Below are 22,451 nucleotides of genomic sequence, written 5' to 3'. Positions count from 1 at the left end.
TGTGAACAGTTCCCTGATACTCTGAATAACTAGTGGGTAATAAAACCTTACCTGATGAATAACCCAACTGCCATATAAACCCAGACATTTCAATTTCAGTATTAAGTTTCCAGTTAACATACTGCTCTATACATCAGCATTTATGGGTTCACCTTTGTTCCCTGCTCTAAGAGATGTTTAAAAGATAGTAATAATTGCTGAAGGCCCACTGAGCCCTCTGTGCATGAATTCCCTTCCCTACTTTTATTAGGCCAAAAACCAGTTTGCTAATCTCCCTACCTAAACAGAGGACCTCCGCCTTTTGCTCTTGTGGTCACTGCTTTTCCAGATGGTTTTTCATGTAATTGCCATTAACTAGAATTGGAAGTTAGTACTATATATCAGTGTCAGTAGATAAAACACATGTATAAAACGCCTTAGTATACTGAGTGATTCACTTTTTTGAGGAAGAAAGTGCATTACCAATCTTTAAAAAGCCAAATTTTGTCACAAAATCCTCCCCGAATATTGTTACTGCTTAATCCAAAAGCATAGGAAAAAATAGTAGCTACATCTCAGACCTCATCAATATGACAAAATGCTGAGTAAAGGTTTATGTCTTTTTCCTGGCTTTTGTTCTTGATTTCTGTGTGATTAGGATCATTCTGGAGTTAAAAGGTATTGATTTACTAGAAGGCTGCCTCATGTTTTACATTTCCAATCCTATCGAACGGATTACACATAAAGACCTTTTTAGAAAAACATGGAACTGTTGAATATTGCTTACTCTGCTATATTGGGATCTGTATGATACAGAAGGACTCAGCAGTTACAAGGACATTATTGCATACATACTAATTAAAAACTGACCAACCTTTCCTTCAGCATCTGCTGCTGTTACCTTCTCAACCTTGTTCCTGTTTAAAAACTTCTTCACCCATTCTTCCACTTGAACATTGAACTTCATGAAAGTCACATAGCAAAAATATGCTGTCAGGAGTGTTAAGCTTTCCCACCACATGATCAAGTTATCCAGAAAAAAGATGATTAGCAAGATCAAGTCAACGATGTAAAAGGACACATCTCGAAAGAGTGGCCACCAAGTAAGGTTCAAGATCTCTCTAGAAAATAAAGCACACATTCCAATAACAAACAGAATATTGAACACAGCAGATCCCACTATTGTGCCAATGCCAACATTGCTGTGGGATATAAACACTCCTATTAAAGAAGTGAACAGTTCTGGAGCTGACCCACCAGCAGCCATGAAGGTTGCCCCTGCCACATCATCAGATATAGTCAGTTTTTCTGTGATGACAGTCAAGGAAGGAACAAAGAACTCATCGCAGACTATGGCTAAGGCTATAAACATGTAAATCATTCCAATTACATGGAGAATCACTGCTCCCTTCCTTCTCTCCTCAAGAGAGAAAAGGTCCGTGGGGTACTCTCCCTTGGCATGATCATCTGTTGCATTGTCATGTTCAGCTTCATACTTCATAGCAGTGGATGGGTCTGGACTGCCGTTTTCATTCTGTTCTGTGAAATCCAACAGAGTTCTTTGGTGCCCATGCACTAGCTTTTGGCTATCTAGGCTGCTGGCCAATGCCATGCTCTGTGGTTCCATCTTGAAAAAGGCACTAATTGAAAGAGAGAAAGTGCTCATGGCCACTACACTAACAAGAAGACCTATAATTCGTATCGGTCTCAGTTTTTTCCTAACATTCTGGTGCCGTCTGCAACCGAACAGCGACTCCTCCAAACACCACTCCTCCAAGACACCAGCAACAGTTTTCTTTTGAAGAGCCATTTTGTGTTCTGTGCAAGATGCTGAGTCAGACGGATTGTTCCCTCATGCTTTTCTCCAGCTTTGAAGTTAGAAGTGCTTTAAAAGTTTTCTCAGAATCAAGTACTTCTGCTCTTCATAGGAAGCAATTTCTTCATTCGTCTTAAAAGGACAAACAGATATTATTAATATTAGTGAAATAGAAGTGTCTGAAAAACATTTTGCAGGCTGGGTTAAATTTAGATTTTAAACCAGAATATTACCAACTGTAACAAAACCCCCTGTCACATCTCATCAGACACAGCAACAAGATGTTTGTTTTAGCAGTAGCCCTGCAAATAACAGTCTATCAATAGTCAGATCATTTTATGCCTCTCATATGCCTCTGAGCCACTGTTCTCCTCAAAAAATCCTAGTGGAAGGTAAAAGTGGTCCTCAAATGTTGCATAAAAATGAAGAAACTACTATTTTCATGGATACACCAAAGACTATTACCTTCTGTAATTACCTTTTATCATGATCATGTAACATCCAAATCTCAAATGCAAGGGCAGTAATGTATGAAAAAGCAATCAAAGTGCTAACATGTATCTCATCAGACCTTTAGGCAGCTGAGGAGGTATTAATTAAAATGTTACGTATGCACAGAACAAGACTATTGATACACAGGAAAAACACTGTGCCAACTATGTCGCTGGAATAGGATTGAAATGAAGATCTAATACATCCACAGTTTATTTAATTCCTCTGCAAAATCGACTGAAGTTTACACAAAGAAAACTGAGTTTGCTTCTGGTCAGACCTAGGATACTAACTTGAACTAGCTAAGACCTCTGGCTTTGGTTTATGTCACACATTCTGTTACAAACATAGGAAGTTATTAAGAATACCTACGTGGTAAATATCTTTTAAAAGCACTTATCTTACAGATTCTTGAGAAAATAGTTTAAATTTACATACGAGTTGATCCTGAAACAAATGAAATTGTGCAAAATTAATCTATGTGAGGAGAACTTTTCATGTATGCCAGAGCAGAACTTTTAAACCCGGAAAAAACCCACTATATAATAAGAGGTTACTGATTTTGAAGAATATATGTAATGTAGAAATGCACTGTAAGTTACATTTTCTGTAATAGGAAATATATTTTCAAAATAAAACTAGTAGTCCTTGCTACTGGAGTAAAAAAATACTTTGTTACACCACTTCGAGTAATTTGTTGTACTGGCTGAACACCGAACAATCTATTTATCAGTAGAATATTGATTTTGTACTATCAAATACAGTTACAGATATGCCCCGCAGTTATTTACATAAAAGTTATTAAGTTATGTTCAGTTCCTCCTGATTTTTACAAACAGCTTCTGTACTAGGAAGATGTCACAGATTTATACTCCATCTGCAAGACACAGCACCACAGCAGATTATTTTGTTCTCCGTCTCGGAGTTACTGCCCACCGGACTGTCTTAAAAACATTAAGCAGGAAAGGCACTGAACGGCGCCGCCGCTGCTCAGCGCGACTTACGGCGGACGCGCCAATCACCCCCTCGCCGTTACGAATCACCTGAATGGGAACGGTGAGAAGCGCCCGGGATGTCCTCTGCCCCAAAACTCTCAACGCAGCGCCCAGCCAGACCGCTCCCGGCACCCATCCCCTCTCTCCCCTCCCTGCCCGTCCGCCTGGAGCGGATCCATCCCCGGGCGGCGCGCAGCGCCCTGCATCCCTCGCCCCGCAGCCCCATCCTGCCCGTCCCCCCGCGGAGATGCCGCAGAGCCTCAGCTAACTCAGCCCAAGTTTGCACCGCGCCGCGCCCCGCTGCACAAACTTTTTTTCCCCTCTGCGAAAGGGGAGTGAGTCCAACCCGAAGAGTCGAGCAGCTCCAACCGCGGAAAGCCGCGGAAGGACTGGCCGGCCGGCTCGGAGCACAGGGCACCCCTCCGCAGCCGGGTACCACCCATGGGGGCGGGCAGAGGGGGAGGGGAGACCCCGCACCGTCGCAGCCCAGACCCCGCCCGTGCAGACCGGCGGCGCTCACCCGGAGGCGCGCTGCGCTGCGCTGCGCTGCGCGCCGGCCCGCGAGCGCTCCACAGGGGCACGTGAACTGCCACCAGCAGCCACGGCCCGTCTGCGGCGGGCGGCGGCTGCGAGGTCCGCCCCGTCCCGCCCCGCGCAGGAGGGGCAGGCGGCGGCCCGCCCCTGCCCGGCGCCGGGGTGCCCGGGAGCGCGGCGGCCCCCCAGTCCCTCCTCCACCCGACCCTCTGTTCGTCCGCACCCGCACGGGCTGCTTGGTCAGTGGTGGTGGAACGGGGCTGGCAAGGGTTTATTGTGGTTTGGGGGTTTTTGTTGTCGGTTTGTTTGTTTGTTTTCCTTTCCCCTTTAGCTTGGATTAGCTGATTAACCAGGGTGAAATTTAGCAAAGACAATCAGTATCAAGGAGAGGGGTAATTTTAAAAAGGAGAGCTCTTCTGATCAAAATACCCTTGATTCCGAGTGTTTTCTGAAGTAAAATCAGTAAATGAAAGAAAAGGACATATTTTGGGTTTGATTATAAGGTGACATGTCTGCTATAAAGTCATCGTTAATTTACTCATGAAATCAAAATTATCATTCATTTACTGATGAACAGAAATTTCTCCAAACTGCATCTTGAAGTTGTCACAGAGAACAATAAAGGTGCACTGAACACCCTAGAGAATAGGGGAAGTTCTTAGCCATAACTGTCCCTTTTTCTTTTGGTCTCCTTCTATTTGTCCAATAAATTGTGGTGCTTCATTAAGTAACTGCTTCAAGATTCAACTACAATCATAGCATCATAGAATTGTTAGGATTGGAAAGGGCCTCAATATCGTTGAGTTCCAACCTTCCTGCCATGGGCAGGGACACCTCACACTAAGCCATGTCACCCAAGGCTCTGTCAAACCTGGCGTTGAACACTGCTAGGGATGGAGCATTTACCACTTCTTTGGGCAACCCATTCCAGTGCCTCGCCACCCTGACAGCAGAGAACTTATTCCTTATATCCAACCTGAACTTCCCCTGTAAGTTTAAAGCTATTACCTCTTATCCTATTTCTACAGTCCCTGAGTTCCTTTACAACATCCTTGTAGGCCCCCTTCCGATACTGGAAGTCTGCTCTGAGGCATCCACGCAGCCTTCTGTTCTCCAGGCTGAACAGCCCCAACTTTCTCAGCCTGTCTTCATACATCAGGTGCTCAAGCCCCCGATCATTCCTGTGGCCTCCTCTGGCCTTGCTCAAACAGCTTCATGTCTTTCTGTCATGGTTTAAGCCCAGCTAGTAATTCAGAACCACACAGCCACTTATCACTCCCTTCTTCCTCCCCCCACTCCCGTTGGGATAGGAAGGAGAATTGAAAGTATGTAAACCCCATAGGCTGGGATAAGAACAGTCCAATAACTACAGTATAATACAAAATTACTACTGCTACAATCAGTAACAATAACGACAAGGGAAATGGTAAGGGGAGAGAATATAAAACTAAACTGGGAAAAGAAAAAATAAATAAACAAAAAACTCAAGTGATGCACAGTACAATTGCCCACCACCCACCGACCGACACTCAGCCCAACCTGAGCAGCAATCTGGGCTTTTGTGTGACTCCCCCCAGTTTATATACTGGGCATGATGTGCTATGGTGTGGAATACCCCTTTGGTTAGTTTTGGTCAGGTGTCCTGTCTCTGCTTCCTCCTGGCTTCTTGTGCCCCTCCTCACTGGCAGAGAATAAGAGACTGAAAAGTCCTTGATCAGGGTAAGTGCAACTTAGCAACAACTAAAACATCAGTGTGTTACCAGCATTGTTCTTGGACTAAAGCTGAAACACAGCACTGCGCCAGCTACTAAGAAGGAGAAAAATAACTGTTATGGCTGTGCTGAGGGCACCTTCTTATGCTGAGGACACCAACATAAGTACTGCACACAGTACTCCAAGTGGGGTCTCACAAGAGCAGAGTAGAGGGGCAGGATCACTTTTGATCTACTGGTCACACTTTTTCTGATGCAGCCCAGCATACGGATGGCTTTCTGGGCTGTGAGTGGAAACTATTACATTGCAGCTCTATCATAGCTAATTCCTGGTGCTACATGCTATAGATCCACTGGAGTGCACAGGCGCTCCTCTTCTGAAATAAAACTCAGAATCCTACTCTATGCCATTGTTAGAAAAAGCCACATGGCAATCCATTGATAATGTTAGTCTCATGTAGGTGAGCCAACACCCCAGGAAGACCCTTGCTGCATCCAGGCGCCTGGGAAAGATCTCCATGTAGAAATCCTTGAAAAATGCAGAGCCCAGGTGACAGCAGGGAGATTCAGACAGGTTGGATGGGGAGAACAGCGCAGGGCAATAGGTGAGATCTGTCAGGGGTTTGGTAAGCAGCTCACTAGCACTACTCTGCTTTCAGTTTTTCATATTCTGAAAATTTTACTGTGAACAGTGAACTCTCAGCCTCTTTGGGCCAAATAATAACTTTGATTTTTACAACTGCTACCTTCTTCATTTTGAACTCTGACTTGTGCTTGCCCTATCCCTGGCAGTGTTCAGGGCCAGGTTGTATGGGGCTTTGAGCAACCTGGTCTAGTGGAGGATGTCCCTCCCACAGCAGGGAGGTTGGAACTAGATGAGCTTTAAGGTTCCTTCCAAACCAAAGAATGATTTATCATGTGGCAAGCAGCACTGAGGCAACCCAAACGGCTCAGGTGCTGATTGGAAACCTGCAAGTTCTTTTAAAGGGTTATGAGATGGCAAAAGTAGGTACACCAAAACACAACAGGCATCTTAGAGACTATGTGGACATGCAAGAGATAGAAAAGTTTCAGAAGATACTTCCAAAATTTCAGGAATTTCCCATGAGAGCCATGGTTGACTCACACATACAAAATGCCTTTGAAAGCCAGAATTTGCACAGGTGGTTTACATTTATTTCACATTACACACTGGGAGGTTTTCATTAGTGCCTGACAGCTGATAGAGGGTGCCTGCTGATTATCCAGACTTGCATTGTTCAGGCTCAGGATGATGCAATGAGACATGTGGAGATTGTCTTACCCGTCCTTCTAGAGTCACTGTGTAAGTAAGAATTAGTTAAAATGCAGATCTACTGCCTGTATGCACATACACAAGACACAGATGAAGTGGTGACATCTCAAATAGCAAAACTATACTTGCTATACATTGATGACGAGGATTAAAGGTAAACATGCTTTCATGACTTCTTGTATTGTTTTCATGACACTGTATTGTTGGCTTGCAGTCTGTGAGAAGTGGCCACTTGAAATACACCTAAAAGATGTTTCCACAGTGTCACAGATGGGCATAGGCAGGCTGCATATGTGTGTAGTACCCCAACTTCTACCAGTTTCTGAAATAAAAGTGGAAGCAGGTCAGTTTTGCAAAAGACCATGGGGAGAATATGTAGAAAATCCCCTATAATTATGCTATTATATCCCCTATAATTACATTATCTGCTAACCAAAAGTCCACATATCTGAATTGTAATATCCAACTGTTTCTCTGTACTCATAATGCTTTTTCTCCCAACAATAAACATGATTGCAATCCAAAGACAATAAAATCTTAAAAGGAATGATGTGGCTCACAGATGGGTATCCCTACCAATAACTTAAGCATTTTGAGTCAGCTGACCTGTTCTTACATAGATGCTGCATAATAATGATGACAGGACAACACCCCCCCTCCCCCCAGTTAAATTAATATAAGGAGGATAACAATAAAATAAATTCAACATTTTCCTCACAAAATTAAATGTCAGAACACATCTTGGTTAAATACAGAATAATGAGATTATTTGAATGAAAGAGTCTTTGGCTTACAGCTGGTTCAATGTTTCTCCTCTTAAGTGAAGACAGAAAAGAATGTGTGAAGTACTTGGGTTCTGCACCTACGCATTTGTATATATGACTAGGCTTTCATTTTTACATATGCTGAATATGTAGTTTTTAATAGCTTATATCCAGTTTACTGCACCATGTGTGATGAGCCCTCTGAAATCATAAGCCACTTTTCTCCACTTCCTATTTCCAGGAAGCTCCATGAGGTAGGGCTTTTATTTTTATTTGGGTTTTTTTTACAGTATTTTGATTTTGGCTCTTTTCTTGCTGTTGTGAGCCCTCGACTTGGTAAAAGCAAGCACAGAAGTGTCTTTTGTGCACAAGGAGAGGGAAGGAGAAGGGAGCCAAATGAAAAATCCTGAATGACAACATCTCTAAGTACCAGACCAGTACCTTCTAAAGCTGGAAGATAAAGCTGACGAGGAGGTTACCATGACTACAGAGGCGGCATATTTGAATGAAAATTGATGTTAAGCTTTTAAATGCTAATTGCAGCTGGGAACAGATTATATTTGAAATTTCAAAATTATTTCAAGACTTTGCAACATAGAACAAGTGAAAGAGGGTGAAAAAGAGGACAATGTAGAATTGAAACATTTGTGCTGGTTTTGTCTGGGATAAGAGTGAACTTTCTTCATAGTAGCTGGACTATGTGTTGGAGTTGTGCTGCAGTGTTGATAACACAGGGTTGTTTTAGTTACTGCTGAGCAGTGCTTACACAGGCCTTTTCTGCTTCTCACGCCACCCCACCAGCAAGGAGGGTGGGGGTGCAGGAGAAGTTGGGAGGGGACACAGCCAGGACAGCTGACCCCAGCTGACCAGAGGGATATCCCACACCATATGGCATCATGTTCACCATATAAAGCTGGGGAAAGAAGAAGAGAAGATGTTTGGAGTGATAGTGTTTGTCTTCCTGAATAAGTGTTCCTTGGTTACTGGGATGCTTCCGATTCTCTCCCCCATCCCACTGGGGAGGAGTGAGCTATCTGGGGCTTAGTTGCTGGCTGGGGTGAAACCACAACAGTCCTTTTTGGCACCCAGCTAGGCCAGAAAGTGTTCAGGGCACAACAGGTTTGACTGAAATGGGCTAGATTGAATTTATAGTTGTTATTGCTGTTTAGCTTTTAACTGACTTGCTTGCCATTGGGCTTGCTTACCTTATGTATGTTAGAGCTGCAATCATAGGGGTCATTAGTGGCTGCTTTTTGCTTTTGCTGCTTGCTGTACTGCTTATCCTCTTATTGCTCTGTGCCTGGGAACATTTTGGTAACAGCAATGGCCATACACCTAACTGGCAGATGACCAGCATCATTGCTGTTTCTGTGCTGCTGTACCGGACAGGCTGGAACTCCAGTGTGAACTTGAGTCTGAGGGATGTGAGCTGTGGATGAGTCTACATGGAGTAGGACACCTCTAACTGTGGCCATCGTTACATCTGTGCCACAGCAGGTCTACCTCTGAAGGGATTGTGGCCCAAGGTTAAGTCCACACTGGAGAACATACACCTTGAAGCATCAGTGACTGTGCATGAGGTTGTGCTGAAGCACCTGGAATCATGTTGCTATGGATAAACCCGTGACAGAGCAGGTTCATTTGTGGAGGGACTGCAGCCATTGGTAAGGCTATGCTGGAGCACATTTACTCCTGAAGGGACTGTGATTGTGGGTAAGAACCCCTTCTTTCCCCTCCCAATTCCTTGTGCACCCCCAGCCTACTTAATGGTGGGGTGGTGTGAGAAGTGGAAAGGTCTCTATGTAAGCAGTGCTCAGCAATAACAAAAACATCGCTACATTATCAACACGGTTTTCAGCACAAATCAAAACCATAGTCTCATACTTTATCCCAGCCAAAACCAACACAACACTAATATTGTAGAATCACAGAATTGTTTGGGTGGGAAGGGATCGTAAAGCTCAACCAGTTCCTATCCCCCTGCTGTGGGCAGGGATACCTTGCACTAGACCAGGTTGCTCAGAGCCTTGTCAAGCCTGGCCTTGAACACTGCCAGGGATGGGGCAGCCACAGCTTCTCTGGACAACCTGTGCCAGTGTCTCACCACCCTCATAGTGAAGAATTTCTTCTTAATGTCTAAATATACCTAAATATCTAAATATACCCTCTTTCAGTTTAAAACCATCTTCCTTTGTCTTACCATAAGTAATATAATATAATCTTTATCATTAAAGTACATTACATAATTTACTTGTTTGTGTTAATAAGCCAACCTATTGTGTATAAATTACAGTGCCTGAGGGGCAGAAACTGTTTATATTACCTGAGTAATACGTTTGAGTAGAATGTATTGATCAAAATCAAATACGGTTCTTTAGGTTTCCAGAAGCCCACATTAAAGAGGCTATTAAAATTTCATATTCGGAAGGTACTTTAAATTCTCAGTGATAAGTAAATCTTGTAAGTGCCTGAAGTTAGGAAGTTTTTCTTATCTCCACTCCGTATATTGGGAAATTAAAGGTGAACATATACACAGTGGTACAGAGTCCTCACTAGAGTCAAAACCATAAGCTAAAATGGCATATAGGCTAGTATCACTGTGTAACAACTGCAATTTGCTGTAACACCAAAATCTAACCAGACTTAGGGCTTTAGCTGTGAAAGATATGCTTTACATTCAACTATAAGCATTGGCTTACTAAAAAGTCTCAGAGATAATATGATGGTTCTGTTTCATTTGCAGTGGGTTAAATTCTACTTTCTAACACATGCCTTTTGAAACAGTCTTGATACCATTACTGCATGTCATGATCAGTTGTAATGCGTTTTGTAACAAATGATTGATCTGAAAAGCTTTGAGAATTTTCGAGAGATTTTTTTAGTTTTTAATCTATTAAGAGGAGAAATCTTCACCTGCATTCTGCATAGTTACAATAAGCACACTAAACGCCTTTATTATAAAGGCTAAAGCTAACTGCTTTTTTTGATTTCAGTTTCTGCTAGTGAACACAGTAATAGGAAAATATAAATTGAGTATACCTTTAAGAAAAAAGCTTTTTTGAATTTTCTAATGTAATGCTTAAGGTACTAATTAGACACATGGCAATTGTAAATGTTGTCATTATAGCATGCCAGTCTCTTGAAAGGACAGTCTCCTTCAATTAAAGTACAAATTTTCTTCCTCTTTATCTAGGCTTGAGAGGTCCATATCAGAGTAGAATGACCATGGTCTAGCATCTACTGATATGACAGAAGACAATACTGTATGGGATATCATTATTGAAATCCACTTTAAAAAATCTGTGTGTGTTATATCCAGATGATTATTTTTACTTATTGGTTAACTGCACTTTTTAAAAAACAGCAGGACGGCGCAACATGACTTTCGGATGACTTTCTCTTTCAGACTTGATAATTTGCTCGTTCGAAGCTCCTTGTGTCTAAGTGCTGTAATGTAACCCCAGTGAGCTGTCCTGAAGTCAATGAGAATGCTTATTTTGCTATAATCTGTGGCCTGCCAGCCTCATTTATAAGAACACCTGCAAGCTGGCAAGTCAGCAGCCTTAGGAACAATTGCTGGTTTGGTGGATGAGCTCCAGCATTCTTGCCTATTTCGCAGCAGTTTCACATATCATGTTGCTTGGAGCCTCAGCTTGAAACCCTCTGCTCCCTGTGACTTGAAATACTTCAGAGCGCCTCAGGGATAGAGGTCAAACTTGATATTAGCTACAACTCAGATTTCTTACACAATTTTATTTCCAACTAGGCCATTGTCTGGGCAGAGCTGGAAGGAAATGTCTCCCACTGATTGTACTCTTCTCACAAATTAAATTATCTTCGTTGCTATACCATCACACAATAATTATATTTTTCTTCCTTTTCACTTATGTTCAACCTTTTCATATTCCTTGCACTTAATGAATTACAAGCCATTTGCCTTCATCTCTGCAATAGTTTACTTTTCAAGTAATCTCCTCCACCCTTGTGAAATGTTTCAGAGACTTAAATGTAAGATAAATATAAGATAAAAATTGTCCCAATTTTTGTCACACTGAGATGTGAAATTATGAGATTTTACAAAATAAGTGTTGCAATCTGCTGATTAACTACTCACAGAGCTGGTGTGCAGAGAAGGCAGAATGCAAGAGAAAAAGATGACAAAAAGTTTTAGGACTGAAGTCAGTGCTAACCCCTTGACATTTCCAATGAAAGGAAACAAAATTCATGGAGTCGTTTCCATTTTACATTACAAGGTACCTGTGTGCAGAGTACCAATTAGCATTACCTAGTTAGAGAGCCCTGCACACGTGCACTGAAAATGCTTATACCACAGACTAAAACATGATAAGGTCAATAGACCAGAGGCCCCATCTATCAGCAGAGTTTCAAAAGCTTGAGTGGTTGTAATAGAAACAAAAATATTTCAAAGAATAGCTGACATACTGGGCTTTGTATTTTGTAGTGGTCACAGCACTGAGTCATGGTATATTGAATTTTAGAGTGAAATCAAAACAGTGGTTTAAAGTAGCACCTTGATATTAGTCCCATCAACTGAAAAAAACCCAGACCTTTCAAACTAATAAGAGAATCTGGAATCAGAACATAAAAGAAAAATTGGAACAGAAATAAACTGATGTTTTGAGAAGCTTTCAGAAGACAAGATATGCAGGTTTTTTTAAATGGAAGACTCTTTACCACAAACTAAATAATTCAAGTGTGTGTAATCTTCTGCATTCATTAAAAGCTTTTTACAGAAATTCATCTCAAAACCTAGCCAAATTTCCCAAGCTTACAAAATTGTATTTTGTAGGATAATTCTGATCATAGATGAAGTGCAATGATCTTTTTGGTGTACTGCAGTAGCTTTTTTAAGAACCAGACAAACAAAAGAGGCCAAAACAGCAGTTCAAGAGAAGCAGGAAAAAATTATTGCTATGGTTGAGATTTAAAAGATAGTGCAGTAATGGGATCTGGAATTAACCTTTTGAGGTTGTTGGGTTTTTCTGAAATCCATCTTGATCATTAGAACTTGATGATCTTAAGGTCCTTTCCAACCCTAACTATTCTATGATTCTATGATGCAGTATAATGTGCAGGCTAAGACAGAAATAAACAAATGAGATATAATTTGGAAGGTAGCTTAAATATTCAAAATGCTAAAATGCACTCCCCATTGGACATTCTAAAGGTCACTGTAGCATGTTTTTACATTAAGAACAATTTAAGAAGACAGATGCAATTACTTGATCTGTTTTAGTTTTAGGTTTGTTTTTGTTGTGTTTTTGTTTTTTTTTTTTTTCCCCCAGATAAGTGATCCGTAGTGCCAAAAACCTCTGCTGTATGTTAGATCTAAAAGATGTTGACTTTTGCAGCTGTCTCCAACTGGACTACCAGCACCAGTTCCTGCAGAATCTGAAAATCTCCCTCTACATACCAAATGGCCAGTGCCACCTTGAATGTCATCTCCAGTGATCAGTATTTCATGCCAAAAGAGCTGGGAAGGTGCTGCTCAAACTTGTTTTTCCCTTGCTTTCAGACAGATTTGAACTGTCTTGTTGACTATTACTGATTTGTGACAGACTGCTTTATCTTTTTATCTGTGATTAAGAGACATGAAATTGCATATAAATAATATTTAAAATACTTAGTATGTGACAAATTATATTCCATTTAGCTCCATTTTAGTGCCAAGAATGAGTACAGATCTTCACCAATTTTTGTAATCACTGAGAAACAGTACCCCTTTCATGATATCTTTGCATTTCACATGTGCACACATTGTTAAAATTAAACTAAGGACTATAAGTATGGCATAAAATACAGGTTGGTCCGTTTTTAAACTTGTTACCAAGGATTTTTTCAGCACTAGCAAGAGAAAAATGCAAGATTTGTATTTTTCAGTACTAGCAAGAGAAAGAAAACTCAGGACATTCTTGCGGTTTATGAAGTCTATCACATACATCAATGATCATTTCTGCAACTGGAAGTCCGATTTGTAAGAAATAGGTATGACATCAATCATCAGCAGGTATAGCATCGATTATGCAATGTTTCTTCAGGTGAGTGACCAGTTTTATGCCAGATATTAGACTACAACAATCTTAAATCTATTATTTTAATTAAATTTGTAAAAACGTTGAGGAGATGGAAGTGGAACTAATCGATGCTATCACTGGAACTAAGATTCAAGGGAGCACTACACCATGGTGGGAGAAAGGAGACTGCCTTTACAGCCTTTTTGACTGTTGTGATCATGCAGCTGATGCTACAAGGGAAAGCTTTCAACAAAATTAACAGTCAACACCAACACACAACCTCTAGTTCAGGTTTGAAAAAGAAGCTTTTCTTAATATATGCTGCATAAAGAGTTAGAGCCACAAATGCTCAGGGTTAAGAACATCTCTTTGCTTTGCACAGGGCGAAAGAACTCTGTCTCTGCAGACTTTGCCTGTGGAGCGATAGGGAGGTAAGAAAAATAAGTGGTGTCTTGTGGTACTCTCCATCCACCTGGAGGCCTCTCCAGCAGGGCCCAAGTAACAAGGATCTATGCAACTTGTCTGCTCTCCCTGAACAAGCAGAGCAAATGATTGCCAACCCTTTGCTGGCCTGAAGTTGGTTCTACTCATCTTGCTGACATAGTGCAAGAAAAGAACAACCTGAAATCTGAAATAGCTTGTTCAGATCTCCACAGAATGTTTGGAGATGGAAGCTGTACCTCTTTCTTTTATTATGCATGTGGTAGTGATACATAAGTGTCTAAGAACAGTGTTGCTAATTGTTGTGCATCTACTGGACAGATAGCAAGCAGGCCAGCCTATGACAGTATGATTTTTTTTCTTTCAGCAACTAGTTTGTTGTCAGATCTTGGAAGAACAATGGATGAACAAGAGAGCATGTTCAGTGGCTGTTTTGCTCAATTAGGGGAAAAGGGTGGCTGCATGCATGGAGATTTTGTGTGTCTAACCTCAAGCAAAAGACTGGAAATCTCTCCTGGCAAAAGAAGGGCGAATATCAAATCTACTTTTTTGAACCAATTCCTTCCTTTTGTCCTTTAAGGGGATATCCTCATTCGCTCGTGTACAGCAAGAACTTGTAGAGTCAAGCAGTTCAACACCAGCATCCAGGCATAAAGCACTGGGTCTGTCATTATTTGTAGCTGCCAACCATATGTGTAAGAGATGTGTGTGGCCTTTGCTAGCATGAACATTGATGCTTCGTGCTTTACATGGAAATATACTTCTCCAAACCTTTTCGTTTGCATAGGGGCTGTTTGTTTTGTTGTACCAATGTACAGATATATCAGTGCATGGAGGTTTGGGACCGGCAGAAACATTGTTTAGCAAAAGCTGTACCTTACTAAAAGGGACACTTCGGGGGGGAATTGGAGGTGCGGGAAGTAAGCTTGCACTGGACACATGCAGGGTTGAAAGACAATTGGGTTAGTGTAGAAGTTTATACAGAATTCAAGTTTTAGGTGCCTTCAGGACAGACCCAGTTCTACTGAAGTGGCTTGTGTGAGCTTGCTTGCAAAATATAAACCTCAAAATTACTTTGGCAAAATTGTTCCCTCTGTGAGTGATTTCTAGCACCTCCTGGAGGGCCCAGGAGACATGTTTTGTTAGATTTAATCTGTGGCCTAGCTAGTCCAAGAGTTCAAATTGGATGAATCAGCCATAGTATTTACCTGAATTGCTGAGGTTTTGTGTGGTTTCTGAAATCCTGCCAGCCAACCTAGCTGTAACTCAGTTTTATCCCAGCTTGATGTTTTATTCTGGGGGAGGGAGAGGGAGAGGTTGGCTGCTCGTGATGCTACTTACAAAACAAAAGATTTTTCTGGCAATAGAAACTGGAAGTGTAATTATTTACTGGATTTGTTTTCACATCAGACACATTCTGTCTGTAATTTTGTTAAACTGCTGATTAATGCATTTTAAAAGCCAAAACTAAACAGCAGACATTTTATACTCTTCTTGGTGTGGGCATGCTACATTCATCTTTAAAGGTAATTTTCTGAAACTTTATTTGGAACAGAAATTAATGCTTTCTCTTAATAAATCAACACATAGTCCCAAACAGTCTCTCTCTGCTCTCCACCAAACTCAGATTTCCCATAAATGAGCAGACCACATATGCCATGTGTCTCAGAGGGGAATAAAAGCCTTAATGTGTTAGTGGGACTGCAAGGAGACTGATAATGGCCAGGGTTCTTCCCCTTTCACAGCAGTACTACAGGCTCTATGGCACATATGAAGAATGAAATGGAGATTGAAGGAGGAAATGCTAGGTGGTTTTGTACAGCTTTCATGGCTGGTCAGACAGAGCTTCTGGGGCAGTCACGAGGATCCATAGGAGGCTGACCAGCCATGGCTTGGCACAGGCTACAGGCTCATGCTCTGCAGAGGGGAGGCACAAGGCAAAGAGGAGCCCTGCTCCCCTGTTGCTTCTCACAGGCATGGAGATGCTGCCCAGCCCATGGTGGCGGCATGACAATTTGAAGGCCACTGCATGCAGAGAGGTATGGCTCTCTCCGCCCATCACACATCACACTACTGTGAAGTCTGGGAGGGTGACTGTATGTTTTCAGAAACCAGGGAACACAGACAGTTACAGGTCCCAGTGCTCTGGAAGAGCATGTGCATTTGTAAGCAATAGGTCAACTACTACAGCAGACCAACATGGGATTTCCTAATTTTCTTAAAGTTCTAGCTCCCAATATCATATCTGCTTTTTCCAAAGCAAATTACTGCTTAAACATTTAATAGCAGGCACTGTCAAATACCAATTGTTAGTCCACAGATTAAGCTTTCTAACCCTTTTCTTTTGATCTCTAAGTATCTAGTTCAGTTGCTGGGACTTTCAGGAGGTGTATTTTTTTTCTTCCCCTATGGAATGTGACATCCTGGGCTATGTCGATGTGGGTGTTGCTAAATTTGGGCTCTCCCATGTGCTACAGCATGTCTCTTCGTATCTCTTCTCCTTTCTTCTTCTGAAAGCAAATGTATCAGCTATTCTTTTGCTCCATATATATAACACTCCTGTAGTTTGCAACCATTAATTTCCATCATAAATATATAAACATCTGACAGCTCCTATAACTCCAAATAGTTTCTTTTTTATTGGGTGCTGCTTTACCCATTTTTTCATAATTCTGCAAATTGACAGATTCCAGCCATCAATTTAACAACGTATTCCAATTTTCAAATTGCTGTCACCAAAAACCTCTGTAGTGGCAAACCATGATTTAGTGATGCTATCCTATGATTTAACATGCTAACTATCTTCAAAGTCTGACATCAATTGTGTTTTTTTTTTCTGTAAGTATAAAAAGAAAATAAAAGACTGTATTTGTGAACTCAGAACAGCAGGAATTTTATTTTTTCCTTCTAACCAACAAATCTGCATTGCTTTTCACATCATACAGAAAGCAATCAAGACAGGGAAATTACATTTAGGAAATAATTTTAGAGACAATGTATACAATATATATTTATATTTATATATATATTTACAATATTATATATATATACAATATATGTTTATATTTAGAGACAATGTATACAATACAGTATGTATCTTCCACTCCTGATGATAAAAGTCGTTACTGCTTTGGCCCTTTTAAAAAGTATTTCCCCCACATGCATATGCAGGTCCAATGCTCATGTGGTCTTCTGGGTTTGTGATGAAGAAAGAAAACATTGTAGAACGGTTTTGGTTGGAAAGGACCTTAAAGCTCATACAGTTCCAACTCCCCTGCCATGAGTAGGTACATCTTCAACTAGACCAGATTGCTCAAAGCCCCATCCAACCTGGCCTTAAACACTGCCAGGGATGGGACAGCCAAAGCTTCTCTGGGCAACCTGTGGGCACCAAGACTTCAAAATATTTGTTACTCAGTAACTATATTTTTCATTATCACACTAACCACAGTAGTTGTATGATTCAATCTAATGGAGTAAGTTAATATTTCTGAACCATAGAAAACCTTTTCTATAATAACAAGGTAAATAAAATAACTTTGCAGGTTCTCATGGCCTTTCAAAACCAGTGAAAAATAAATGTCTACATCCTTTACCATGTCAATACTTCTGAAGTGTTACAAGTGACAAAAGCAATCTTCAAGGACAAACTTATATGTATCATAGCCAGAAAAAATAAATTAACTAGCTGTGCTTTCTGATAAGGTGGGAATGAAAGGTAGCTTCTCAGAGAGAGATGGGAAATTCTTATGATGAGCTGATGGCAGCAATAATGCTGCTTTTTTATCTTCATGTATTGATACAGTTCTGTACTCTAAGATTATAAATTTTGAACTTCCTGAAAAAGAAAATTAAAATCTTAAATTTTATGGACTATGCTGATATTCTCATCTAGTGAGGTACTTGATACTTTCAATGGATGCATTGTCTCTCCAAGTAAAAGCATATAGGAGCTCATCCCATATGGTTAGGAAAAAGTAATTACACATGCCACTAAAAAGTACCTTCTGTTGCTTCCACTGAAATTTTTTAAGAACTGAATCAACTCTTTAACATTGGCTTTTGTCTTTTAAGAGGGTTTTTCTTTGCTCTGATACCCAAACAGGCCCAAAGACAAACCTTAACTGCAAGGGAAAGTAGGGATCTAACCCAGGTTGTTGGATGATTTTTACACCACTGTTAGGATCATCACCCAGAAGATACCCTGAGTACAGTGGGCTGAAATGGCCAAGGATTCTCCCAAAGCTAACAAATTATGCAATCTACTTGCAGCATAACCTGGTACAATTTCTGGTATGGGCAGTACTGCAAACCAGGTTTTCCCAGTCATTCTAGTTCCACACATCAATAGACTTATTCCGGATTTACACCGAGCAGGTGAGATTGACCTTGTTAATTACTTTAGCTGCAGCATGACCTCACCTAGAGCAGGCTGAAATCCAGGAGAGCAGCCAAGCAGCCCCTCTGCGCAAAAACAGCACTTTGAGAACTCTCTCCTTTTACAGCTTTCCTCTGCATGCTACCAATGATATTGTATATTATCATTAGTATTGACAGTTATAATATTATTCCTGCATTTCATAGAATTTGAATAAAGAGAACATACTGACCAAATTTGCTCTTTTTACTTCCACTTTTATGCTCACATCACAATCTTATACTTTAACATAAAAGTATTATGTTGAGATTGAAAATACTACAGAAGAATGCTTTTACTGAAAATACTGGGAAAAAATAACACAAGAGTACTATTAGTTTAATTTGGTGTTTGGCAATCCTTATGCTTGGCTTTATCACAAATTGAGTTGAGGCTTATTACTTGGATCATGTAGACATGCTTGTTTCTGTGGTACCTATAAAGTAGATGTTCAACCGAGATAAAAACATCTTAGTACTGTACAATTAGCACTTCCATGTTTTTAAAGAGGAGAAAACATATGAAAAGAAACATTGGTAATAAAACAGGTAATAAAGCAGAAATTTTAAACACGGTATTAAATGTAAATCTTGATAATTCCTAGTTATTTAAATTCACTTTAGTTTTATTGCTGTAGCAAATTGAAAACACATGGAGATGAATGAGAATAAAAAGAAAAAAAACACAACAAAACCATTCTGATATCCATATCCATGTATTTCATACATAGAGTAACAATTCAGATCTGGCACCAGAAAATAATATACTCAAAGTCTGGTTTCAAAATTGTCACAGGGACAAGAACACCAAACAAATGCCTTATATATTTTGATGTACAGGACTCAGGACCACTGCAAGACACCATTTCTACCAAGTGAGTTTTGCAAAAGAACAGTAGAAGAGTTCATCTGCAGATGTTACTCTCCCGATCAGATGAGCTCTAATCCCGTTTTAATCTCTGTGGGCTATATTAAACAAAAGCAGAAGGTCTGGATTTTAGAACAGATTAGCCTCGACCTCACAGAGATCAGACTTACTAAGTAATCAGGTGTACATAAATTGCCACCAACCAGGGCTTCTAATGATGCATTATGGGTATCAATACAGAAACGAAGTAAAACTTCCTTGTAATACAAAGCAGGAGAGAAATGCAGAGCAATCACTGTACTGCTAAATTGTACTGAAGTGCACACACTGTACAGTAGGGTCCCCTCTATCAAAATTTACTTTCTGTAGCTATTAACAAAGGGTAAGGAAAAAAACTCTAGGAAGGAGCTACAGAGGACTAAGTGTTAAGAATTCGTGAAAATTTTACAATACAATCAGTAAAAAAACCCAAAAACTGCGTAAGTGCTAATACTTTTTTAAAACAAACTCATTAGACTGACCATGATGTTCAGCAGAAACACTCCCAAGGAGCCACCCATCACATCTTTATTCTTATCTTTACTGCTTACTGGTTATCACATCTTTACTGCTGCAAAACCTGCTACATATGATCACCATATAACCACAGTTTAATGGCTGAATCTGCATTTTCCTGTTTTTAAATACAGGTACTATTGATAATGTTATCTTGTTGCATAGTACCAACCTCTAAAAAATTATTTTGTGTATAGGTAATAAATACCTTTAAAAGAGTATTTATTAAATACTCTGTATTTAGCCGTAATCTTGCTACTTAGGCTATAATTTCCCTTTCTATGTCCTAGTCACATTCTTTGTTTCCACTTTCAGTGTCATCATCTTTATTAAAATATCAAGTTAAAATACTCATTTTATTTTGGAACATGTGTAGATGCACCTTAATCTTTATTTCAGCACTGCAGCGGGCTGACCTATCTCTTTTTTGTTACTTTCTTTCTAAATGTAGCACTGGTGATGGAAAGCTTTAATTACCTTTACAAGTTCAAATTTACATTGAATTTTATCAAAGCTAATTTTATTGCTAACTAAATAGGCATAACTTCCTTGTCTGACATTTGCCTTTTTCCTTTTTCCCTTTTTTTCTTTTTCCTCTTTTCCCTTTTTCTTTTTTCCTTTCCCTTTTCTATTTCCTCCTCTTCCTTCTATGTCCTCTGTCATTCTCAAAGACTTTTCCATTTGTTTCTCTTTACAGTAAGGTCCTGAGCCCTTTCCTGGAACCACAGGCACAAGAAAATATCTGGCCTTCTCTGTGTTCAGGTCCTTCAGTGCTGCTTTCACCAGCAAGTCCTTTTCACTTACTAAATTTGCATGTCCAGGTTTCTGCAGGTGGCCATGCAAACTATTAGCCAGTTTTTGCAGTGATTACAGCTTTGAGAATTGTTTTCCTACTGAGAAAACAACATGGTGACAGGCAGAGAAAGCTAAATAAACTCACAGGAAAAAAAAAAATAAACTTTAATATCTAGGAACCAGAATATGGTTTTGCATTTGTCTCATCAGCCTTATACACTAAAGAGTTTTCTTATCCTATCGCTGAAGGCGGTCATCCAAGGCAGCCAGTATTTTTTCATTCCACCTACTGTTCTGCTTAAGTATTCTGACCTCTTAGTCTACCAGCTGTAGCCATTCTGCCTTGCATTTTCATGTTGGTGATCTCCTGCTTAACTGCTATCAGCTGTCCCAGCCTCTGCATCTCTGCTCCTGAGTGGTGGGGTATAAGCTAAAATTTCTTATTATGATCCAAAGCTTCTGAGTCTTTCAGAAGCTCAGAGCTTATAATGGGCCTCTTGTTTTTCCAGATGCCCTCTTCAGAATGGTATTTCATCACTGACAGCTGCGTGTTTTCATGCTGAGTGGTGACCTGGGGACTCAGCCTTCTGCCTACCCTGAGGGGCATGACCTCCAAGCAGGTGCACAGCACCAGCGCCTTGCTCTGCTAACATTAACTCTGTTACCATTGGGAATGGCTCTGTTGACTGTAAGTCTATCAGCAGTGCAATGGGCATGGAGGATTTGAAGGTTTGGATCCTCTGGGTCAATGATTGCAGGGTAAAGGTGGAGAGGAAAAGGAGCATTACAGAGAGAGATACTTCTCTTCCTTACAGATTGTTTTAGAAATATGAAAAATAAGCAGTAAGCTACTAGTAGTGGTTGGATTCTTACTACTTCCTGTGAAGTTAGGTTCTTATTGGGTTTTGATATTATTATGATAATGAATGGCAAGTTAACAGGATAAATATAAAAAAAAAGAAATGAGGAATTCAGGACAGAAACAGAAGCCTGCGACAGAGGTAATTTTTTGCCTTTTTTTTTTCTCTTTTTCCAATAGGGTTTTGGTCCATACTAAGATATTTCTATTAATATTATCATTGTTGTTGTTGTCTATTTCTTTCTAAGCTAAAAACAAATGGGAAGAAAGCTGCCTCTTCCTAGTTATGAAATATGAATAGACTGCTTTACAACCCACATGTGCTACTGCTCCACTGGGTTCTGATCAGTGGCTGGAGTCCATCTGCAACAAGACACAGCCAGCAGAGATGTCTCTAGTGAATCCCTCATTTTTAAATAGCACTGTAAGTAAATAAACAACAAAATCTGCTGTCTTGCCAGCTTTATTCAGAAAACAGGAGAAGAATTGCAATAGGTTTAACCAGGCATTCAGCTACAGGAAGGGGGCAGAACAAAGATTCAGATTCAGAGAACAGTAGCAGCAGCCACAGAGGGTTTATGTGAAAAATTCTAGTTAGTACATGGAACATTTTTGGGTATGTTTTCTCTTGTCACACAGGTAGCACAAAAAGTGTATACACACAAACGTCTATATATGTAAGAAAGAATTATTACTTTTTACTGCAGCTTAGCTTCTGAAAACACAAAGTGATTTTCTAAATCAAGCCGCCACAGGTAGCTGAGTTATGGTAATAGTCCATGTTGGTACTTATGGTAACCTACTGCAGAGGTGAGGAAAAAAATGTCTCTAACTGGGCTAGCATGCTTTACTGTGGATTTTCCACTGATAAATGGCATGTAGTTACTGCACTTCAG

The 22,451-nt window shown here is 40.3% G+C and overlaps 1 protein-coding gene across 5 annotated transcripts in view; it reads right to left on the bottom strand.

Moving 5' to 3' along the window:
- The window catches only part of SLC24A2 (solute carrier family 24 member 2), a 112,544-nt gene extending 108,675 nt beyond the window's left edge, over positions 1–3,869 (bottom strand). For 3 of the 5 annotated variants that reach the window (XM_065661622.1, XM_065661626.1, XM_065661625.1), the window contains exons 1-3: positions 3,593–3,677; positions 2,660–2,734; positions 854–1,927 (exon numbers count right to left, since the gene is read on the bottom strand). In XM_065661622.1, coding sequence (XP_065517694.1) covers positions 854–1,789 — 936 coding nt within the window. In that variant the 5' untranslated portion in view covers positions 1,790–1,927; positions 2,660–2,734; positions 3,593–3,677. Of the gene's footprint in view, positions 1–853; positions 1,928–2,659; positions 2,735–3,592; positions 3,678–3,802 lie in introns of those variants that run through there. The other 2 variants (XM_065661623.1, XM_065661624.1) reach the window with 2 other exon arrangements.
- Between the last annotated feature and the right edge of the window lie 18,582 nt (positions 3,870–22,451).

This window comes from Lathamus discolor, chromosome Z (genome assembly GCF_037157495.1).
Source record: "Lathamus discolor isolate bLatDis1 chromosome Z, bLatDis1.hap1, whole genome shotgun sequence".
Taxonomy (NCBI): Eukaryota; Metazoa; Chordata; class Aves; order Psittaciformes; family Psittacidae; genus Lathamus; species Lathamus discolor.
The sequence above is the reverse complement of the archived record's forward strand: the minus strand, read 5'-3'. Positions and strand labels throughout refer to the sequence as shown.